The sequence below is a fragment of the Nyctereutes procyonoides genome, unplaced genomic scaffold (genome assembly GCF_905146905.1).
Source record: "Nyctereutes procyonoides isolate TBG_1078 unplaced genomic scaffold, NYPRO_anot_genome, whole genome shotgun sequence".
Classification (NCBI taxonomy): domain Eukaryota; kingdom Metazoa; phylum Chordata; class Mammalia; order Carnivora; family Canidae; genus Nyctereutes; species Nyctereutes procyonoides.
In genome coordinates, this window is record NW_026575133.1 from 3972299 (window position 1) to 3992599 (window position 20301).

Here is a 20301-nt window from a genome sequence, read left to right on the forward strand (position 1 = left end):
CCTTACCCTTGACTATTATTGCCTGACTGGTGGTTTTGATGGCTTGAGATGCCAAGATGCCAGACTTCATTCAGACCCCTGGCCCTAATGGATGGCTTTTGGCTCACTGGGGAATTGGGTCTTTTCTTACAATTTGCCAGGAATGTGACCGCAGTAGATTAGGCCTCCCCAGAACAGTCCCCAGTCTAGTTGGTAGTGGGGCCCACCAATGAGTAGGGGTGCTCGCATTAAAGACTGCTCTGGTCAAATGGACTGTTTGGAGCCAAGGTGAGAAGGCTGAGTATCCTAGACAAGCTTATCTCACCTATTATTACATAGTCATATGCACTAATACATAGAAAAAAAAGCAAAATCTATTAATGCATAGAAAATATATAGAAAAAAACACAGACTATCTATACAAAACACTGTTTTTAATAAAACAAAACCAATTCATCCAAGTCATGGGTGCAAGGTTAACAAGTATCAGATGTAACCTGTATGGTTCTTCTAAAACAGTGGCTTGAGCACGAGGGCTTGTCTGCCTCCAGCCATATCCTGGGAAGCTGACCCAAAGGGGACTTAAAATCTCCAGGACGGATTCTTATTCTTGGGTCAGAGTTGGCTCAGGGTCACATGCTCTTGAGGTCTCTGAAGACAACATGAGCTGCATTGCGTCCAGGGGCTCCCATTACGCCTCCTCCTGGAAGGGAACTGCCCATGAATCTAAGCTGTGCTCACAACCCTCCCCAGGGAGCAGACAGGGCCAGGGATGATGGAGAAGTCAGCAACGAAGCAGAGCATGGGTGCCTGCAGGGTGGTGCTTGGACCATGGGCATCAGAAGCCCCTGGGATGACCATTGAGACAGTTTCCGAGCTCGCCCCCAGGCTTCTTCCCTCAGAGCTCTGGGCAGGGGGCCCAGGGCATAGTCCAAGCAAGTGCTCCCCTCAGTCTGGAAGTCAAGGTGCTAGATGGCAAAACTCAACTGTGAAACTAAAGCACCAGACTCAGGGTTTGAGGGAGAAGCTGTGGAAGTACAGACCTCTCTGGGACGTGTCCACAGGGAACGGCAGCCTTGGCGAGGTCAGTTAGGCTTGGAATAGATGCCAGGAAGAATTTTTAAATTGAGAAATGTAACATCACCAACTCTTACTGGTCTAAAATCTGGAGCGGGGATTCAGGGACGTGGGTCCCTCTGAGCCCAGAGTTGGCATTTGGAGAGCCGCCTCTGGGACCTATTCTCAGACCTGGCGAGGGGGAGGTGTGAGCTCCCCCAGGGTGGAGGGGGCGGCCAGCTGGCAGAGGACCCCGCTGCTCTGCTCCTTTCCCGCATGCTCAGAAGCCAGAATGTGGGGGATGGCCCGTTCTCCTGGGAGTTCCCTGCTCCCCTCCCACTCTCCCCACCTCCCTCACTGCTGGGCCCAGCCCTCCCCACAGCTGCACCTGGGAAGGGGCCCTGGGCACTCACCCGGGTGGGTGCCGCTTCCGCAGAGGTACAAGCCCCGGAGAGGACAGCGGTAGCCGGAGTGCAGGGGCGTGGGGCGGGCGAAGTAGAGCTGGTCCAGGGTCATGGCACAGTGGAAGATGTTCTGCGGGAGGCAGGGCCGCAGTGGTTAACATAGGAGTGCCAGGGTCTTACCGCCTCTGTGCATTCCTTCCCCTCCCCCTCTCCCAGGAAGGTTCTTCTTCCAGCATGTTTTCTTGGACTCTTAGGAAGCAGAAAAGGGAGGGGAAGAGAGAGAACAGGTACATGTCCTTGGGTGGGGAAGATAATTTTCCAGAGGCAGTTTTCAGGAAAAAGGGAAGGTGAGGAAAACCTTCAGAGTGTGAGGAAAAGGGAGATTTTGAGGGTTTTGCCGAGGACTATAAATCCTCTTCACTGTGGTTGAAAAATGGAGGATTTGACTTATCTTGGCAGCCAGCTCACATTTCCTTGGCCAAGACACCCACTGGAGCCTGAGCCCCGAGGTGGGGATTGGGACGGAGGGTCCATGCCCTAGCAGAGTCACAGGAGATGGCAGGAGGCAAGGTGCAAGGGACTCGAGGTGGGTTCTGCTCCCCTGGCCTGGGTCTGAGCAGCCAGGAAGTGGGGGACAAGGGCCAGGGGGAAGGTCAGACTTATGATGTAGGTCTGGACAAGGAGACCAACACCTCCTGGACGTCACCACAGGGACATCCTTCCAGCTAACCCTCTCAGGGTGTCCCAAGCTGAGCTCACCCTTCCCTGCCAAGTCTGCTCTCTCCCGCCTTCCCCACCTCAGTGTGCAGTTTCCCACCTGAGCTGGAGGGACTCTTCCCTTCACCTCTGCCCTGACCTCTGCTTGCACCTTGTACGAGACCTCTCAGTTTTGCCTGCCCCACCTTCCCATATCCCCCACTCCGTTCCCTCCCCACTTCCTGGGCTCTTGCCCTCTATTTTGGGGCTAGCGCTGTCCAATAAAAACATCACATGAGCCACATATGCAATTTTTACTTTCTAGGAGCTACATTAAAATTTAAAAAGAAACTGGTGAAATGAATGTCAATAATGTATAAAATAATATTTTATTTAACCTAATAGATCTGAAATACTATCATTTTAACATGCAATCAATATAGAAATTATTAATGAGATGTGGTTACATTTTTTTTTCATCCTAAGCCTCTGCCGTCTGGGGGGCATTTTGCATATGCAGTTTGGCCTCATCCCACTGAAGCCACCAAGAGCCACATGAAGCTGATGCCAGGTGTATGAGCCTGGCCTCCTAACTGGTCCCTCTGCCTCCAGTCTCAGTGAGGTTTTGATAAATCAGAGAGGCAAGTCCAAGGACATGCTGCCTTAAGAGGGGAGCTCCCTCTGAAGAAAGCCAGCTGGGAGAGGTGGCAATGCATGTCCAGACAGGGGTGCCACAGCCCTGGTGACCCGCTCAGCAGGCACCAGCTCTCCTATCTGATCTCATTCCTCCGCACTCCCTAGGTCAGACCACTTTTCTGTCCCCTCTCTACCGTTGTCTCTGCACCATGCTCCCTTCTTGGTACAGGCTGAGTGTGAAAGGGCAAGAGAATGCCAGGGGGGCATTCCAAGGGGTTGGGGTCACAGGGAGAAGGATGTGATGAGGGACCCCTGGTCTTATACTCACACCTCCGGGAAGCCCAAAGATTCTCTCTAAATCAGGTGGTGTGAGGATGTCCCTGCCCACCACGGAGCCCTTGAAGCCAGGGGCGTAGGCCTCGATGCAGTCGAACACTGTGCTCCAAACAGTGGAGAAACAAGATGCCGTGAGGAAGATGAGGAGGTGCTCTGATTGTACAACTTGGCAAACTGACAAAAATTCATTAAACTACACACTTAAAATCTATTTATTTTACCAAATGTAAATCATATCTCAATAAGCAATACATAAAAACAGTCTATGGGCAAGTAAATAATCCATTACAAAGGCCTATGGGTCCACCCCACTTTCCCACCTGCTCACCCCAACCCTAAATACAGAGTTACTTGTCTTCCATGAATATGCAGAGTTTTCTGCACCTCGTTGTTTTGCTCAAGTTGTTTCTTTGCTTGGAATGCCCACTGCTGCCTGGCCAACTCCTCTTCATCCTTTAAAACCCAGCTCAAATGTCCCTTCCTTTGCAAAGGCAAATGGCTTCCTCCTTTGGTTCACGTAGTATGCTGTATCGTAAGATCCCCCAAATCCCGACTGGACTGTGAGCAGCTTAAGGACAGGAACTGTGCCTTTTAGGCTTTCTTAGCCCAGTGCCTGGCCCCAGCAGGCATTCGCTGTGCTGACCTAGGTTCCGTGGGGGTACTTCTCTCCCTCTGGCACAGGACTCAACCAGCCTTAATCCTGAATAGGGCACTCAGGAGGGAGGGGCCCATGGGGGGGAGCGTGGCCAGCTGTCACTGTGGAGACAGGACAGTCTGCCCTCTTTACCTTTGTCTGCATAAGCGTTTCTCTCCTGCTCATCCCACACCTTGCCTCTGGCCAGCGAGTAGGGGGTGTACTGAGTGAAGAGGGAGACCACATGGCAGCCGGGGGGAGCCAGGGTGGGGTCCAGCGAGGAAGGGATGCAGAGCTCAATCATAGGCCTGCACGGGGGAGGAGAGAGGGTTGGGTGTCAAGGGGATGGGAGCCTCTCGGAAGTGACAGGGGCAAAATGAAGGAAGGCCTAAGGTGAAATGATGGGGTGTCTGGGAGGCTGTGGCAGTTGCTCGCCTGGTGGACGGTACTACCCCAAAGGAGCTCCCAGCCCCTCGACACACCCTTTGTTGCCATTGCCTCAGGGTCTCAGGTCCCACTTAGCCTCCCTCTAAATGCATGCCTGTCCCCATAACCCCCACCACAGCCTGTACTCTGACAGGTCTAGGGCCCAGCAGACAGCACACACGAGGGAAGGGGCCAGGCCCAGGGCAGCAGGAGCTCAGGTGGCCAAATGTCAACCCAGGCTGCCCCTATCTGCCTACCTTTCCCGGAGCAGCCTGGGCAACACAGAGCTGCTGAGGCTGCAGCTACCCTACAGAACCCCAATCTGTTTCCTACCCTCCCCCTGCTTACAATGCTCTGTCCACTTGGAGCACATTTTCCCTCTAATCTCTAAATATGAGCACCTTCAAGGCCACATGAAATGCCCTTTCTCCCTGCATCCCTCACTTGCAATGTGCCCTCTGAACTTGGATGTCCTGTAGGCATCTCTAAAGCAACTTGTCCAAACCCGAATGCCTAAAGCCTGCTCCTCCACCCCCCCACACACCAGGTTCCCCTTTTTTATAAAGACAAACACCATCTTCCAGTGGCACCTCTTTTGCTCACACCCCACTTCCTGTCCAATAGCAAATGCTGCCAGCTTCATCTTAAAATACCCGGTATCTGGCCACTTCTCGTCACTTCCACCATCCCCACCCTGGTCCAGGCCACCATCTTCTGATCCTTGGATTCTACAATAGTAACCAATTGCAACAAGTGCCTTTTTTTTTTTCCCCAAACAGTGGCCAGAGTGGTCTTTCCAAAATCTAAGTTAGGTTTAGCACAAACTTTCTAGGAGTAAAAGCCAGGAGTGGCTGACAGGGCCCAGCTGCAGCTCTGTGGACCCCCCGCCACAACTCCCCCCTCCCAGGTTCTTTCTCCAGCCTCTCTGGCTATATCCCTGTGCCTGCAACACAGCAGCTCACTCGTACCCTAGGGCCTTTGCACCTGACTTCTCTTCTGCTTGGATGTTCTTCCTCAGAAATTTATAAGGCCTCTATTCTCACTTCCCTTCGGTCTCAGCTCAAACACCTTGCTGTCAGAGATGCTTTTCTTTCCTGACCTTCTTATAAAGACTAGTGAACCATCACCTCTGATCTATCTTTCTCCATACTATCAGTGCATGTTTGTTCATTGTCTTGCCTTCTACCATAGAAGGTCTACCATGAACGGAGGGCAGGACATGTGACTTTGCTTGCTGCTCTGTGCCCAGGTCCCTGGACTAAGCCTGAGGGACTAAGCCCCACAGAGTAGGGGCTCCAAAATATTTATGAATAAAGAATGGACATTGCCTTCTTCCCTTCTCCCAGGCACATATCCTCTTCACCTCGCGCTATAAATGTCTGTGTGCCTGCCCTGTGGTAAGCTTTGTGTCTGTTTCATGCCCCTGCCTGACCCCCAAATCCCCTAACCCATACTCAATAAAGAGGCCCACACAGAACAGATTTTCAACAAGCTTTGGTGGACAATTGACAGCATGGAGAGATACTTGCTCCTGAAACACCCCTGCCTGTTCCCAGAAGGAGATACAGCTGGGATGGGAGGTAGGAGATGTTTTTAGAAGCTTTGCACAAAGGCGGCTTATCAGAGACAGAATATAGAGCAGGGGCATAGGAGGAGTGTGTGCCCTCTGATGGGCTGCTGAATCAGAGAAACCCTTTTTCTTCCAGAAAGCATTTCCTTCAATTCCTCCCAAATGCCAGGGATGTTCTCTCTGTAATACTTTGACCCCTCTGCTAATCTGTGACACTTGGCTGCACTGTGCCCTATTCTTTACTCCTTACCTGCCCTGACGCACAGATTTATCATCTGAGATGTACTTCCTATCCTCAGAACTTAAGTGTGGATTTAGGCAAATCTAAGACACTGAAGGCTTAACACCAGGAGGAAGAGGCCATCTTTCCTGTGTCTAGACAGTTACCCCTTCCCCTCAAGCCCAAGTATGTAAGAGTGTCTCGGGGGGGGGGGGGGATGCAAACCCTAGGTCCCACCCACCTGTGGGAAGGCAGGCCATCCATGGCATCTTCAAAAGCCTGGTGGAGGAGGAGTGTGTCTTCACAGTTCAGGTGGATGGAGCACTGGTGATGGGGCAGTGGCTGGCCCCCTGGAGCATTGGGGGCCGCCAGGAAGTCAGGCAGCCTGTCGACAGCCACTGAGGGAGCAAAGAGGAGGGTGAGGGCCCAAAGGCCCTCAGCCTCCAGGATCCTCCTTCTCTACCTATCACCCTGCTCACTCAAGTGGTGGATTAGAAAGAAAAAGTATGGTGGGGGTGGGTGGGTGCCAGGGTGGAGATGTGGGAATAGAGAGAGATGATGATGTAAGGGAGTTTTTCCCAAATTGGGAGATTTCTCACTCAGATAATCTCAAAAGAGATAGCTCTGCAATGTGTGTGACTCTTACCATTGATCTTGGTAACAGGTGACTTGGTGTCTAGCCGGGAGATTCTCTCCACGAACTCCTTAGGAAGCCATTCCTGGAAGAAGTTTCCATGAAAAGGCCTGAAGGCGCCTACCTTCTTCTTTTGTTCAGGATGGTCCTTCAATCCCTACTGCCAGAATCCTTTCCACTCTTCAGAGCTCAGCCAAAGCACCCCCTCTGTGAAGCCCTCCTGGATCCCCTCCAGCTCATCACTAACCATTTTTTTCCTTTGAACTCTGCCAGAGCAAATGTAAATGGCCCAGACCAACTCTTACTTTGGCTATGGCCAGTGGGCTGACGGCCCCTTTTCTCCTCTGCTCTGTAAACTCTTGGAGATCTTGATTATCTCAGAATTGTCTTGACAAGATGCTTTTGAACTGATGTTTGTTGAATTTTCTTAGTGGAATCACTAAGAAAAAATGGTGCCTTGTCCCCCAGAACAGTTCGAAGAATGTTTGGGAGCTCCATACTCATATTGTATCTTTTGGTGACACGGAAGGTATGAATGGTTGTAAAAATTGCCCCTAATCCTCATCCCTCCCTGTATGCACACACCTTTGTAACATCCTCTCACAGTGGCTCTGCGCTTGGGACAGGGGAACGTTAGCAAGTAGGATGCAAAAAGAATCCCGAAAACCACCTGCCTAAGTGAGTTTGCTCACTTTTGCCCTTGCCAGACCCTGAAAACATGCCTGGACTTATCATACCTCAGGATGAAAGACACACAGAGCAGAGCTAGTCAGCCTGTTCATTCCAGCAGAAACTGTCTTGGTCTAGCCATGGCCAGCCAACCTGGGCACATGAGCGAGGCCAGCCACGAAGAGCAGGGCCCACTAGTTGACCCACAGCTGATGGAAGGTGCACGAGCAAGCCCAGGTCAGCTGAACTCAGCCAAGTTCCACTGAATTCTCCAGTTCTGTGTGCTAAGCCAGTATTTCTTATTAAATGCCCAGATGCTGTGTGGTTGTTTCATATGGCATCGATATGGCCATAGATAATTGACACAGATGGTAGAATTAGAGTTGGTTTGAGCAGGAGATCAGGGTAGTAGGATAACTCTGGATTAAAAGTCAGACCTGGGTTCTAGCTCTGGCTCTGCTAATTGCCAGCTGCATGGCCTAGGTCACCTCATTCCCTTGGACCTTTCTCCCCACCAGTGAGGCTTCTTCCCTGTCTGCTACCTGCCTGTTAGAAAAGGGAGAGGACTGGCCTCCCCCAGTGCAGAGACCTGGCACTTGCACCTCCCATCCCCATGTAGTCCTGGGGCCCCTGACCAACACTCCTCCCCATTGTCCCCTGCCGTCTTGGCAGACATCTTGCCTCTAGCCCCCAGGCCTCACCTGTGGTGTCAGCTTCAGGAAGGTGACCTGTGGGGATGCGTTGGACAGCACCACTTTGCTCCTCACCTCCGAGCCATCTTGCAGCACAACTCCTTGGACGCGTGCTTCACTGCTCACCAGCACTTTAGCCACTGCCTAGAGCTCACTGGAGTGAGGCCCTGGGAACTCCCCTCCACCCACCCACCCACGATGGAAAATACAGGTTGGATCTTGGGGGATTTCTACTGTCTGGGCTGCTCCTGGGGCTCACAGCTTCCCCAGCCTGAATCCACCTGCTGGGCTCTGTGACAATGTGGCAAAGCCTCAGTCTACCTGTTCCCATGCAGAGGCTAGCTCTAATGGGGGCTAGGGGCCAGAGTGCTCAAAGGGGGGGTGGTCAGAAGAACTGGGACCTGGTCGACAGATGCTCAGCCATTAACAGGCTCCATAAACTTAGCCCCTTGATTCCAAAGCCTCATTTTCTGCATCAGTAAAATGAGGAAACTTTCGAATTTGACATTTTGTTCTACACTGAGATCCTTGCAAATAGTCAGGGTAAGGGGTGTGTGTGGGGGGAGGTCACTCACCTTTTCAGTGAAGATGCTTGCTCCATGTGCGGTGGCTGAGCTTGTGATGGCATCAGAGAGAGCACCCATGCCACCCTGGACATAGCCCCAGGCCCCCTGCATCCCCTCCAGACCCCCCATCACGTGATGTAGCAGCACATACCTGAGAACAGATCACTGGGATCACTGGTTGGAGGTGGGATTTAACGTCCCTAGAGTTCTAAGCACAAACAGTCCTTTCTTTCTGGTACCTTTAGCCTTTCCTGCCCCCATACTGCCTTTCCCGTCAGCCTTTAAATGGGCTCTAGGCCCCTCTGAGGGCTTTTTACCCCATGCCCTACATTCTCTCCCCATGCAAACATGTCTGCAAGCAGAGCTTAAACACCAACTGAGGTGGCGAGGCCCAAACCCGCAGTTCTAACTCTCTCCTGAGTGCCAGCTACCCCAGATATCCCCCATTTGAGTGTGTTTTTGGCAGGCAGCTTAAACCCATTTCTTTCCCCATTCCCCAATCTGTTTTCCCTTTGTTCTCCCCATCCTACTGATGGCAGCTTCTGTTTCCCATAGAAAGCTGAGGCCCAGTCTCGACTCGCAGCAGTGCCTCCTCCATGCATCAACCCTGTCTCCCAAAGAACTTTTCAATTCTGGCTCCCTGAGGCCTCTTCCCTGGTTCAGGACTCTCCTCCCTTCCTTAAACTTCTGCAGTGGCGTCCTCTAGTTGGACCACCTCCTCCCACTCTTTCTTCCCTGAAGACCTGGAGCCCAATCGCAAAACCCAGCCAAGTCCTGTCAATTCTCTTCTTTGATGCCTTTGCCAGCTCAGCATTGCTCTCAGGGTCATAGCTAGTCTTTGGAAATGGCCCCAGGGCTCTAGCCTCATCCCTCACCATGCTCCCCCTCACAGCCCACATTCCTGCCAAAGTAAACCTCCACATGATCCATGTTTAGCCCCCAGCGTTTGCACATGCTGTTCCGACAGCCTGGAAGCCCCTTCCTACCTTGTGTCTATTTAGCTAATTCTTCTTGTCCTGAGAATCTCAGATTAAACATCTCTTCCTCATGGAGGTCTCCTCTGATCCTGGACAGCATTACTTTCCTGCTCTACTCCCTTCCTAACCCTCACAGAACTCCACTATTGTCATTTGCTCTGTGTCTACCTCTCCTGTGAGTATCTCAGCGCCATTCTCACAATCTAGCCCTGGATCTGGCACAGGTAAGGGTTCCATCAATATTCACTGGAGGAATTAATGGTGAAACAAATTACTTAAAGGGCCACTTCACAAACCGGGCAGTAGCTATGCCTCTCGGAGAGCCACAGAAAAAAGGACAGGAGGCCCCAGTGGAAGATCCAAATTGGCTGGTGGATCATAGAGTTGGCCAAGATATGGCAACCACTGCCAACGCTTCCCTCGCCCCTTTTCCATGGCCCTTGGGAATTTGGAACTGGCTTAATGTGTGCTGAAAAACCACTTCCAAGGGTGGTTCTCATCCTTTGAGAGAAAAGCCATGTTGACAGCTTCTAACTGCATCTTCTGATGCACTGGAAATGGACCAACACTTGGCATCGTCCTCTATCCCCACACCCACATACACACACGCACCCCTTCCATTCCTGCTCCTACAAGGGGTTTGGTAGTCATACCACAGGAACAGACTTCACTGTGTCTGGCTGCCCCTTCTTGGATTGGGCTGTCAACACACCCCCTCACAAGGGGAAAGGCGGTGTCCCTTATGAAGGTGTTTGTGCGTGCATGTCCTAGAGCCCAGAGAAAGGATCTGTGGCAGATGGAGGGGGCAATGGAATTTTGTGGGAGGAGAAGAGATAGAAAGAGGAGAGAAAGATAAGAGGTAGAGAGAGAGAGAGAAAAAGGAGGAAGACGAGTAGGAGAAAGAGAGCAGAAAGCTGTTCATGTTGAGATATCACAGTGGGAGAGAGGCTTTTCTCCCTGAAGCAGTAGGGAGTAGTGACTGAGAAGGAAGATTTTGGAGGGTCAGCTGGAAATCAGCTCTGCCACCACTAGCTGTGTGACTTTGGGCAAGACCTGCCCCTTCTCTGAACCGTGGCTCTCAGATGCTGCTTTGAGGGTCCGATGGGTGCTTGGCTTCGTGCCTGGCTCACTGGGAGAGCTTGGTGAGCAACAGCCGTCAGCACTCTCATTGGGGGATTCACTCCACTCCCAATGCACCGCACCCCTGCACTCACCCACTCCCCGGAGTGTGGGGACTTGTCATGGCTCCAATCACAGCATCCGTGGCCAGAGTGGCTTTTAGAGGCTCAGACTCAAACCACTGATCCAGCACCTGGGACAGCGAAACAGCAACGAGCAAGGCATAGACGCTTTGGCGGGGAGAGGCCCCCTCACTTGTGGGGTCCAGACTGAGGCTGGGGAGCCCCTCACCTTTATAATTGGAGCTGTGAGGACCTGGTAATACTGGGGCAGCTGGGCTCCCAGTATGCGACCTAAAAGAGAAGACCCATAAAACAAAATGGGTCAGGCAAGACGGAGTCATTCCAATCCTCGATAACTGTTTCTATTTCTTTATCTGTAAAATGGGAGTGATATTTCATATCCCCAAGAGCTCCTGTAAGGATTAAATGGCATATTACAGCATTTGCAAGCTCATAGACACTGAATACATTTTGATTGTGGAATAATTTTTGGAAAAAGGTTAACTTGTACCTTATTCCCTTACTCTGAACTCTAGAAGGCCCATACCCCAGGAGGTGGCCTGGTTGGCCAGTCCACTCCCCTGATGCTGATTCACACTATCTCAGAAAATTACTGGGCAGTAAGGACATCCCTGAGGACATGGATAGTGATCTCTAGCTATGGGAGTCCCAGTGCCTGGCTTAGTGTCTAGCATATAGCACTTGCTTAATAAATTTTTTGCATAAGCTTCTTGGACTGGTCATCTCAGAGGCAATGTCTACTTTTGGCATTTGTGGTAGATTCTGCTGGCTCTGATCCTTCACCCCTCCCCATATCCACACACTTTTTCCATGCAACTCTGCAGTGTCTCCCACTGTAGCTGGGTTGACCTGCCCTGTTCCTTAATTCAGGGCTTGCCCACATGATTTGCTTTGGCCAATGGAATCTTTACAGATGGGATGCAAATAGTCGCTTGAAGCCGGCCTGCACATCGGTGCTTGCCCTCTATGCTTCTGCCATTGACAGAAGAAGGCCATGCCTAGAGCAGCCTGCTGCTTCCAGGAGGAGGATGGGAAGCACCTGGAACAAAGCTAGTCTGATTGATGTGCCCCAGCCGTAAACACACATGTGAGGCCAGACCAGACTGAACTGTGCAGACACGTGAGAAATAGATGTTTATTTTTACACGCTACTTGGGTTTTGTAGTTGTCTGTTATGCAGCAGTTTTGAATGAGTACCAACTCATCAGCACTTTTCCAGAATACAGAAGCTAACCTGGTTTTCATAACCTGGAGGAATGGTAGAAAAAAGTAGCATTCTTGGTGAAATGTCCTTTCCCATACCTGTGGCAAATGTCACTAATTCACCATAGAGTTTGTTCTTGCTGAGACCAAATCTAGCATCCTTCCTGGAAGGATGCTTCACTCTCTTGGCCACTCTTTCTTGTTCTAGCCATGACTATGGTGACAAGACTTCACCAAGCAGGCTTCAATCAGCTTTGCATGATAAAACCCGACAGCATCTCACCTCAGATCTGTGAGATGAACCTCTTCATTTCTTCTCTGAGGCATGCCTGGCACCATGACAGGACACCATGGGAACCCACTTGACACCCATGGGTGCACAGCCCAGAAGTTAATGCCCCAGGTAGGAGTTAAGCCCCATGGGGCAATTTCTGACCAGCAGGGGACAGAACCTGATGTATAAACATTTCCTCCTTTTCTCTTGGGAGTGGTCCTCACGTGCACTTCATAGGACTACTCAGGTGGCCCTCCCAGGACCAGCACCTGTCACCTGCAGTGGTGGCCAGCACAGTAGCACACCCTGGGACTGACTCTCCCTCTTTCCAGTTTCACTACTCCTTTCCTTGGGGCCACCCTTCAAGATGAACTCCTGCACACAAGCCTTCATCTCAGGTTCTACTTTTAGGGTAGCCAGGCTAATACCCACTCACTAGAGTGCTCCGGGCAATCCCTATTTGTGGACGGCAGCTGGCAGGCTTATGAAGGTTCAAGCTCATGTTCTATCATCCAGAAAATGGGCTCAGCTCCTTGAAGGTCACTCATCATGCCCTGATGCCTGCACTTGGGACTCACCTGCCTGCAGCAGGGGTTTGAGTGTGGTGAGCGACTGGAGCCTTTGCCACAGGGAACCCCTCTGGAAGGCCTCCATGTCCACGGGGGCTGCATCCAGCAGTGGGTCTATGGCTAAAGCCAACCGATTCATGAATGCCTCATATTTGGGAAAGGCCTGGAACAGAGAGCTCTGAGTCAAGGCCCTGTTGCTTAGAATCCCTGTGACAAGCATATCACCCCCACGCTCTGTCCTCCAGGCTGCCCTCACGTGGCCTGCTGCTCCTACTGGAGCCTTTGTGGCTTCTCAGGCCTCACACCCAGCCTGGGCCCAGCTTGGCTGTGGTAAATTACTCCCAGATCCAGGTCTGTGAGCTGTTGTCAGCACTAGGGGTGGTTAGAGACATCCTGAGCAGATGAGCCACCAGGATGGTGGCAGGGACACGGGCTTATGCTGGCCAAGACCAGTTGTCAGCCACAGAAAACTGGCAAGTATCCTAGGGTGTGGTCTCTGTGATAAACCATAAAACCACTTTAAAGTTTCTTCTCTCTGTGTCGTCTTTCCATATATTATTGGTAAAAGTAACATCTCTTCTCCTGTATTCCAGCATGATGACTGTTCTTTCCTGGTCTGCAAATCTCTGTCCTCTTGACATAAGCAGAAACAGAAGCCCACATCCCTTTGCCCCACAAGTGCAAGTAACAGAATCCATTTCTTTTTTTTTTTCCTCTCTCTCTCTCCTTTTTTTTTTTTTTTTCCAGAATCCATTTCAACAGCGTGGTTAAGACACCCACCTTTTCTTCACTGGGTGGGTGACAGGAGCAGAGATGGATGCCTGTGCCACCGGGGGCCCTACCTCAATCCTCAGCCCCCAGCTTTCAATTTTTGGTTCATTTATACTCATGAATATATCTGTGGAATTTTAATAAGATTACATAAAGAAAAGTTCTGCATTGAAGTATGTTTGAGAAGTCTTGATAAAAACGACCTCAAGCAGCCTTCTCTACATACAGTAGGCCTTCAATGTGACAATGTGAGAAGACAAAGCCAGAAATGGGTTTCCTTATTTTCCACAACAGGATGTGGCCCCTGCCTTCTCCTCCTGTGGTCACTAGCATGCAAGGTCACAGCTACTCTCCTCTAGGCCCGGGGATGTGGCCTGGTCCTGAATCCTCTCTGGTGCATCTGAGATGGTCAGGGTTTGGAGGGGAGGGTAAAGGCTCTAGTCCCCCACCAGCTGCACAGAAAAGAAGCACTTTAAAAAAGCAAGCTCCCCAGGTGGTTCTGGTCAGCAGCCAGGTTTAGAAGCCACTGATTGAAGAGACACACTGTGTGTCCGAGGCTCTCTTGGCTTTACCCAACACTAGGTTACAAAAAGCAACACACATTGATTGTATTAACCTAGGTCTTCTTAAGAAAATGTCCTCACTGAGATATGGGTTCATGCTGTGCCTTCAGCTTGTACCTAGGCCTGGTACAAAAGTATGTCCATGCAAAGAATCTGTATTTGCAAAATCGGTCACACCAGGCCCGTAACACTCCTCAATGGTCCATGTACACAAGGTCACCCAACAAATTCCTTATACTTCAATCCCAAGGAAAAAATGTGCCTTCTCCATCAGACATATGTACTTCCTTCTATCAGACCTGCATGCCATCATGGACAATTTCTTGCCTTGAGCTGCCAGGGGATTGATGCCAAATCAAATGAATATTTATTACAACTCTCCTGTCCTAAATAACTGATCCAGTTCATTCTATCCTTAATTGTCTCTGATCCTCCCTTCATCCTTCTTTATGGCTTTCATGGGTTTTAATATTGATAACCACCTGGAATTCTTTCCAAAAGCAGGAGAGATGGAAAACACATACAGTATAAGTACGCACCAGTGGATTCCCTTTTGAAATACAGCTGGTGGAGACTGCCTGAACAGTGACCTCATACTGAACACACAGGCTTGAGGGGCTCCACTGTCTACCCATCTTTTTAAAAAGATTTTATTTATTTATTTGAGAGAGAGAGAGAGAGAGAGAGAGAGAGAGCATGAGTGGAGGGGGAGAGGCAGAGGGAGAAGCAGACTCCCTGCTGAGCAGGGAGCCTGATTGGGGGCTCATTCCCAGGACCCTGAGATCATGACTTGAGCTGAATGCAGCCACTTAACACAGTGGGCCACCCAGATGCGCCCAGTGTCCGCCACAGGTTTTAATCACTGTTCTCCATCCCCTTCTCTTCAAAGTACCTAAGATCATGGCTAGCACAGACTGGAGCTCTCCTAGGGCAGATGGGACAGCCTGTCCAAGCTCTCATGGTCTTTGGACAACATGTTCTGGGAACTCCAACCAGGCCCAATTCCTTTCAAGAGCCACCTACAAGCTGATGAGGGAGGAAGAGATCCGTTGCCAGTCCCTTTTCCTACCTGGGCATCCTTCCGTGAAAACTGGGCAATCTGCTTCTGGTTTTCCGCCATGTCTGTGCCCAGAAGAAGGGACCTGGGCACCTTGCTCCCCATGCTCTCTTCCAGCATTGGGGTGAAGGAGTAGGGGTTTCGAAGATGAAGCCTCAGCCCGTGTTTCTACAGAACACACATAGCATAGAATTTTAAGGGGTCTGTGTCCTCTGCCCTTGACCTTTCTCTGATTGTGTTTGTAGCCATTTAGGTACCTGCATGCAGTTCCCCAAGGCAGTGGTGCTGCTTCTTATTTTTTAATGTAAGTGTATAAAAAGCATTCTTGCCTAGGCATCCTTTGGCAGGCTATATCATACCACACCACACCACACCATGCTATGCCATGCCATACCACACCACACTATGCCACGTTACACCATGCCATGCCACACTACACTACATCACATTACACCATACCATACCATGCTACCCTGTGCCAAGGACTGTACTGGGATTTATAATGATCACCTTACAGCAACTCTAAGTATACTATCTTCATTGTACAAATACAACAACAGAGTCTCAGAGCAGGGAAATAATTTGTCCAAGGTCACCTTGGGAGGTGGATCTAGGTTTCGAAACCACATCCCTGTGACTCCAAAGCTCTGGCTCTCAGCACTAGTCTATAACTGCTCCCACTTCAGAAATAAATAATTAAAATGTAGAAAGACACAATAAAGTAATGGTTATGTGAAAATCCATACTTATAAGGTAGATAAATTATTCACATCAAAAAATTTTATTTACTTTGCAGACTCATTTACTCCAGGGTCACTTTAAATGGAAGTTCCCTCGATGTATTTAAAATATGATTCGATTTACAAATATTTGACTGGCAAACAGAACTTTCCAAGAGTACATCTACTTCTGTAACAGAAGTACAGATAAAACAAAAAAGGGGCCTGGGTTATCCTCACAAATAAGACTTACTGTTCCCACTAGAGACATCTTTTTTTCTGAAACCTCTCTATTGAGGTATGATCGACATACCAAAAGCTGTGTAGATTTAATGTGTTTAACCTGATGAATCTGGCATCTAGAGACTTCTTTCCCAGACACATGGCCAGCTCCCTGCCCTCTGTGACTGCTCTGCTCACATATCACCTGAGCAGCAAGGCCTCCCTCACCACCCAGCACTTCCTACCCCCTCGGCCTGCTTTCTTTGTCTCTGAAGCACTCACTGCCACCTGGTTAACTGCATGCTTAGTCTTCCTGTCTCTCAGGTAGAATGTCCGTTCTGTGAGCTCAGGGGCACAGTCCCTTTGCTCAGTGCTTTATCTCCAGCACCTAGATGTACTGCAGTTAGTATGCTTTCTGTTGATTGAATAAATGAATGCCATGTTGCCAACCAGGTACATGTCCAGAGACAAACAAGATCTGTGAGTAGAAGTTCTAGAAAACACAAGGAAACAAAAAGAGCCCTCTCCAACAATTACAACCGAAATTTCCCCAAGTCAGAGATATTCCAGATGGCGGGATCACTATGGGTGGAGAATGCCATGGAGGTGAATCCAAACATTGGTAGGGGTTTGGGCTGGGAGACCTCCCGGATCCTTTCTTACACTAAGATGTGGAAATGTCTTTGATCCAAGCGTTGGTTTCTCTCAGGTTAGTAAACTCTTACTCACCCAAGAAGTATCCCTGGTTCCTCCTTTTTCTTTCCTCTCATCCCATCCGTCACCAGTCTCACTGACCAGTCTCCAGAAGTTGTGTGCGCTCCTCTCTATCATCACTGCCCCTCAGCCCAAGTCGCCATCTTGTGAACCACTGCAGCTGCCGCCTCACTGGTCTCCTTGAGACCACAGCTGCTTCTACCACATTCCACACCACCCAACAGGTGGACTGACCTTTTGTGAAGTCACAAACTCCATCCCTCTACTTCCTCTGCCCCTGGCACTCAGGATAAAATGAAGTCTTTCCTTTGCAGCCTACAAGGTCCTGTCTTGGCTGGCCCTAGTCCCTCTCCCACACCTCTACTGTCCCTCTGCCCATCCCTTACCTACTTTCTTCCACCTTGGACCTGTCCATCTCTACTTCCCTCTGATGGAAACACTCTGCTAAGGTGACCACAAGGCTGGTAACTTCTTAGCACTTGCATGTCAGCTCAAATGTCACCTCCTCAGGAAAGTTGTCCTCGTTGGTCAGTCTAGGCTAGATCTCTGGTCCCTATCATATTGCCTTGTCTTTCTTTCTTCAGGTAACACATTCCTCTATCCGAAGTCCTCTTACTAAAAGCAGAAGCCTGGCCTCCGTCCCTCACCATGGTATCCCCACAGGCTTCTCCCAGTGTGGGACACAGGGCAGGGACTCAGAAGCAATTACTGAATGAATGAATCAATACTCCACCCGAATAAGGGACCCAAGTATAACTAATTGAATATGAATAATTTTTTGTATGATTCCAGGACTTTCTTATAAATGGAACCTTTGTCATTCTTGATGGTTTTAATCATGTGGTGTCAGAATAAGAAGAGGGATGTTAAATCACCATTAGATTTGTTAAGCTCACGCAGTTCTCCTCTTATAAAAATAAAACTCTTCCTCTGATTCCCACATGAGAGTTCTCAGCATGCACAGCCACTCTGGGTGGAAACTGATAGGAGGGGACAAGGTGCATATGAGGGACCGGGGATAAGGGAGATGTGAAAGGTGTGGTGCCCAGGCCCCACTGCAGGCCTGTAGAATCAGCCTTTGGTTCAAGGTCCCTTAGGGTCCCATTCATTTCCCAGGCTGTTCTGATAGACCTGAGAGTTTGAGAGCCTTGCCTTAGGTTTCTGGAAGCAAAGCAGGAACATAATGATCTGGTTGGGACCCAGAAGATTATTAGTGAGAGTGGGGAGGGAGGACAAAGGGTTGCCACCTGTGTGAGGTCAAGGCTGGCCCAGGGAGAGCTGGACAAGGTGGCTGCTGACTGATGGAGGAGGAGAGATCCCACCAGCGCGGAACTCTGCCAGCCCAGCCTGGATTCCAGCACTCAGTGTGCTGGGGCCACTGCTAAGCAAACCTGTTATCTAGCAGACAGAACCAGGGGTTGATCTCATATGATGCTTTTGTTGGCAGCTGGAAATGGAGGCCCAGAAGACAGACCTATGGAGGCCCCATGTGGGTAGCGGTACCATTCCCCAGCTAACTGGGGACAGGCCCGTAGTGGCTAGGTCTGAGGGGGCAGCCCTGGGTGCCTAGGGAGCTGCTCTGTCTCTCTGGAGCCTCAGTTTCTCAACTGCCACACGGAAGTAATAATGCTAGCTGACAACTACAGGGGACTGACCATGCCCAGACGCTGCACTGATGGTTAGCAAACATATTAATCACAACAACAGCCTTATGAGGTGGGTACTACTCCCATCCCCATCTTGCAGATGAGGCACCGCGAGGCAGCTGATAAGACCATCAAGCAGGGATTCAAGATGAGCCTGTTGGGTCCCAGAGCCTGTCAGCTCAGCCCTGTCCTCTGCCCAGGTGGGCTGCGTGGACAGCTTCTGTGTGTGACCTCATCCAGGGCAAACTACAATGCGCCAGAATGTGTAAGGCTGAGCAGGACCGTGGTCACAATGCCCGTGGCAGCACACGGTAACTCCAGGACAAGGAGCAGAAGGCAGTGGACCTGGTTCAAGCTGTCATTTCATAGTGTGTGAACGTAACCTCCAAGAACCGTGGTTCTGTCGTCACAAAACGGGAACATTAACTAGTCTCACAGGTGAAGACCAATGGATAGAGCTTTAGAGCTTGTAGTCCAAGTGGTGACACTGGTAAAAGAACTGTTCTTTACTGTTGTTTGGAAATAGAACATTCCAAGAAAGAGTTCAGCTGCCCTCCTATAGATGCCAACCGGCTCATCAGTGTCTTGTTAAATAAGGCGCTCCATATGCCATGTGGGATGGTTAGTTCTGTGTAGCATGAAGAAGGACTGTTTCCTCCCTCCATTTGAGCACCATGCTCCTATTAATGCAGCCCAGGGTCAAAGGCCAAGTCATATACTCAATTCCGTGGGGGCAGGGGGGAGGTTCTAGTTAAAGGAATCCAATAACAAACCATTTTCAAATAAGAAAACTTTTTAAAAAAATAAAGATAATATTTACATGAAAATTTCTATTCTGTGATCCTGAGTTTTCGTCAGATTTTTCAAAAGGAAGGTCTACCCACAGCCCTCACGCCCAGCCACGTCTGCCACTATGTGTCACTGGCACGTCTGCAAGTTGCCTTCAGCGATAGTTTGGTATGGACTGAAGGCCAGAGATGCTTTCCCAGACTTTGGCTAGACTTTATCAGTCCCCGCCTGGCTGGTGGCTCGTTCAGTCTCTCTCTCTGTCTCTGTCTCTCTCTCTCTCTGTCTCTCAGTAGGCAACAGTGGTTGAACGTCTTATTAATTTTAAACTTTCAATTTAGAGCAAAGTTAATGCTAAAATGCTCACAGCTTCAAGCAAAATAAATTAATCAGAGAACGACAATTCTATGATCTCACTCATATGTGGAATTTAAGAAACAAAACAGAGGATCATAGAGGAAGGGAGGGAAAAATAAAACAAGATGAAATCAGAGAGACAAACCATAAGAGACTTAATCATAGGAAACAAACTGAGGGTCACTGGAGGGGAGGAAGGGAGGGAGTAACTGGGTGATGGGCATTAAGGAGGGCAGGTGATGTAATGAGCACTGGGAGTTATAGAAGACTGAGGAATCTCTGACCTCTGCCTCTGAAACTAATAACACTCTATATGTTAATTAATTGAATATAAATAAAATGAAATTAAAAATAAAAAAATAAAATGCAAAAAAAGTGCTCATAGCTTCTTATACAGATGACACATAGGACCCTTTTTTCTGAGTGGAGGTGGCAGAGGCACCAAGCAGGGAGAAGCTAGGTGGGCTCTGGGAATGTGGTCACCAAGCTTATAGAAGAGGCAGTGGGGGTGACAGGAATCTGAAAGGATGGGCAGAGTTGGACCACGGGACCCCCGCAAAGCAGCCCAGGGGTCAGAGGAGGTGAAAGTCCCTGGGGTCCAACTTTCTGCCCAGGCTGCCACCTAAGGTATTAGGACCTAAGATTTGATGAAGGCAGAAATCAGGCTTTTGTCAGAGGCCCAAGGGTTAGGCAGGTGCCCAGCGAGGGCCAGACAAGAGGCCA

At 49.9% G+C, this 20301-nt stretch overlaps 1 protein-coding gene across 7 annotated transcripts in view; it reads right to left on the reverse strand.

The window, feature by feature from the left end:
• Positions 1-396: 396 nt before the first annotated feature.
• The window catches only part of PYROXD2 (pyridine nucleotide-disulphide oxidoreductase domain 2), a 29376-nt gene continuing 9471 nt past the window's right edge, over positions 397-20301 (reverse strand). For 5 of the 7 annotated variants that reach the window (XM_055300005.1, XM_055300000.1, XM_055300003.1 and 2 more), the window contains 12 exons: positions 15147-15302; positions 12753-12906; positions 10906-10967; positions 10710-10807; positions 8528-8669; positions 7962-8096; positions 6604-6676; positions 6199-6355; positions 3895-4049; positions 3100-3206; positions 1449-1569; positions 397-682 (listed from right to left, as the gene is read on the reverse strand). In XM_055300005.1, the coding sequence (XP_055155980.1) occupies positions 612-682; positions 1449-1569; positions 3100-3206; positions 3895-4049; positions 6199-6355; positions 6604-6676; positions 7962-8096; positions 8528-8669; positions 10710-10807; positions 10906-10967; positions 12753-12906; positions 15147-15302 (1431 nt within the window). In that variant the 3' untranslated portion in view covers positions 397-611. The remainder of the gene's footprint in view (positions 683-1448; positions 1570-3099; positions 3207-3894; positions 4050-6198; positions 6356-6603; positions 6677-7961; positions 8097-8527; positions 8670-10709; positions 10808-10905; positions 10968-12752; positions 12907-15146; positions 15303-20301) is intronic. The other 2 variants (XM_055300007.1, XM_055300006.1) reach the window with 1 other exon arrangement.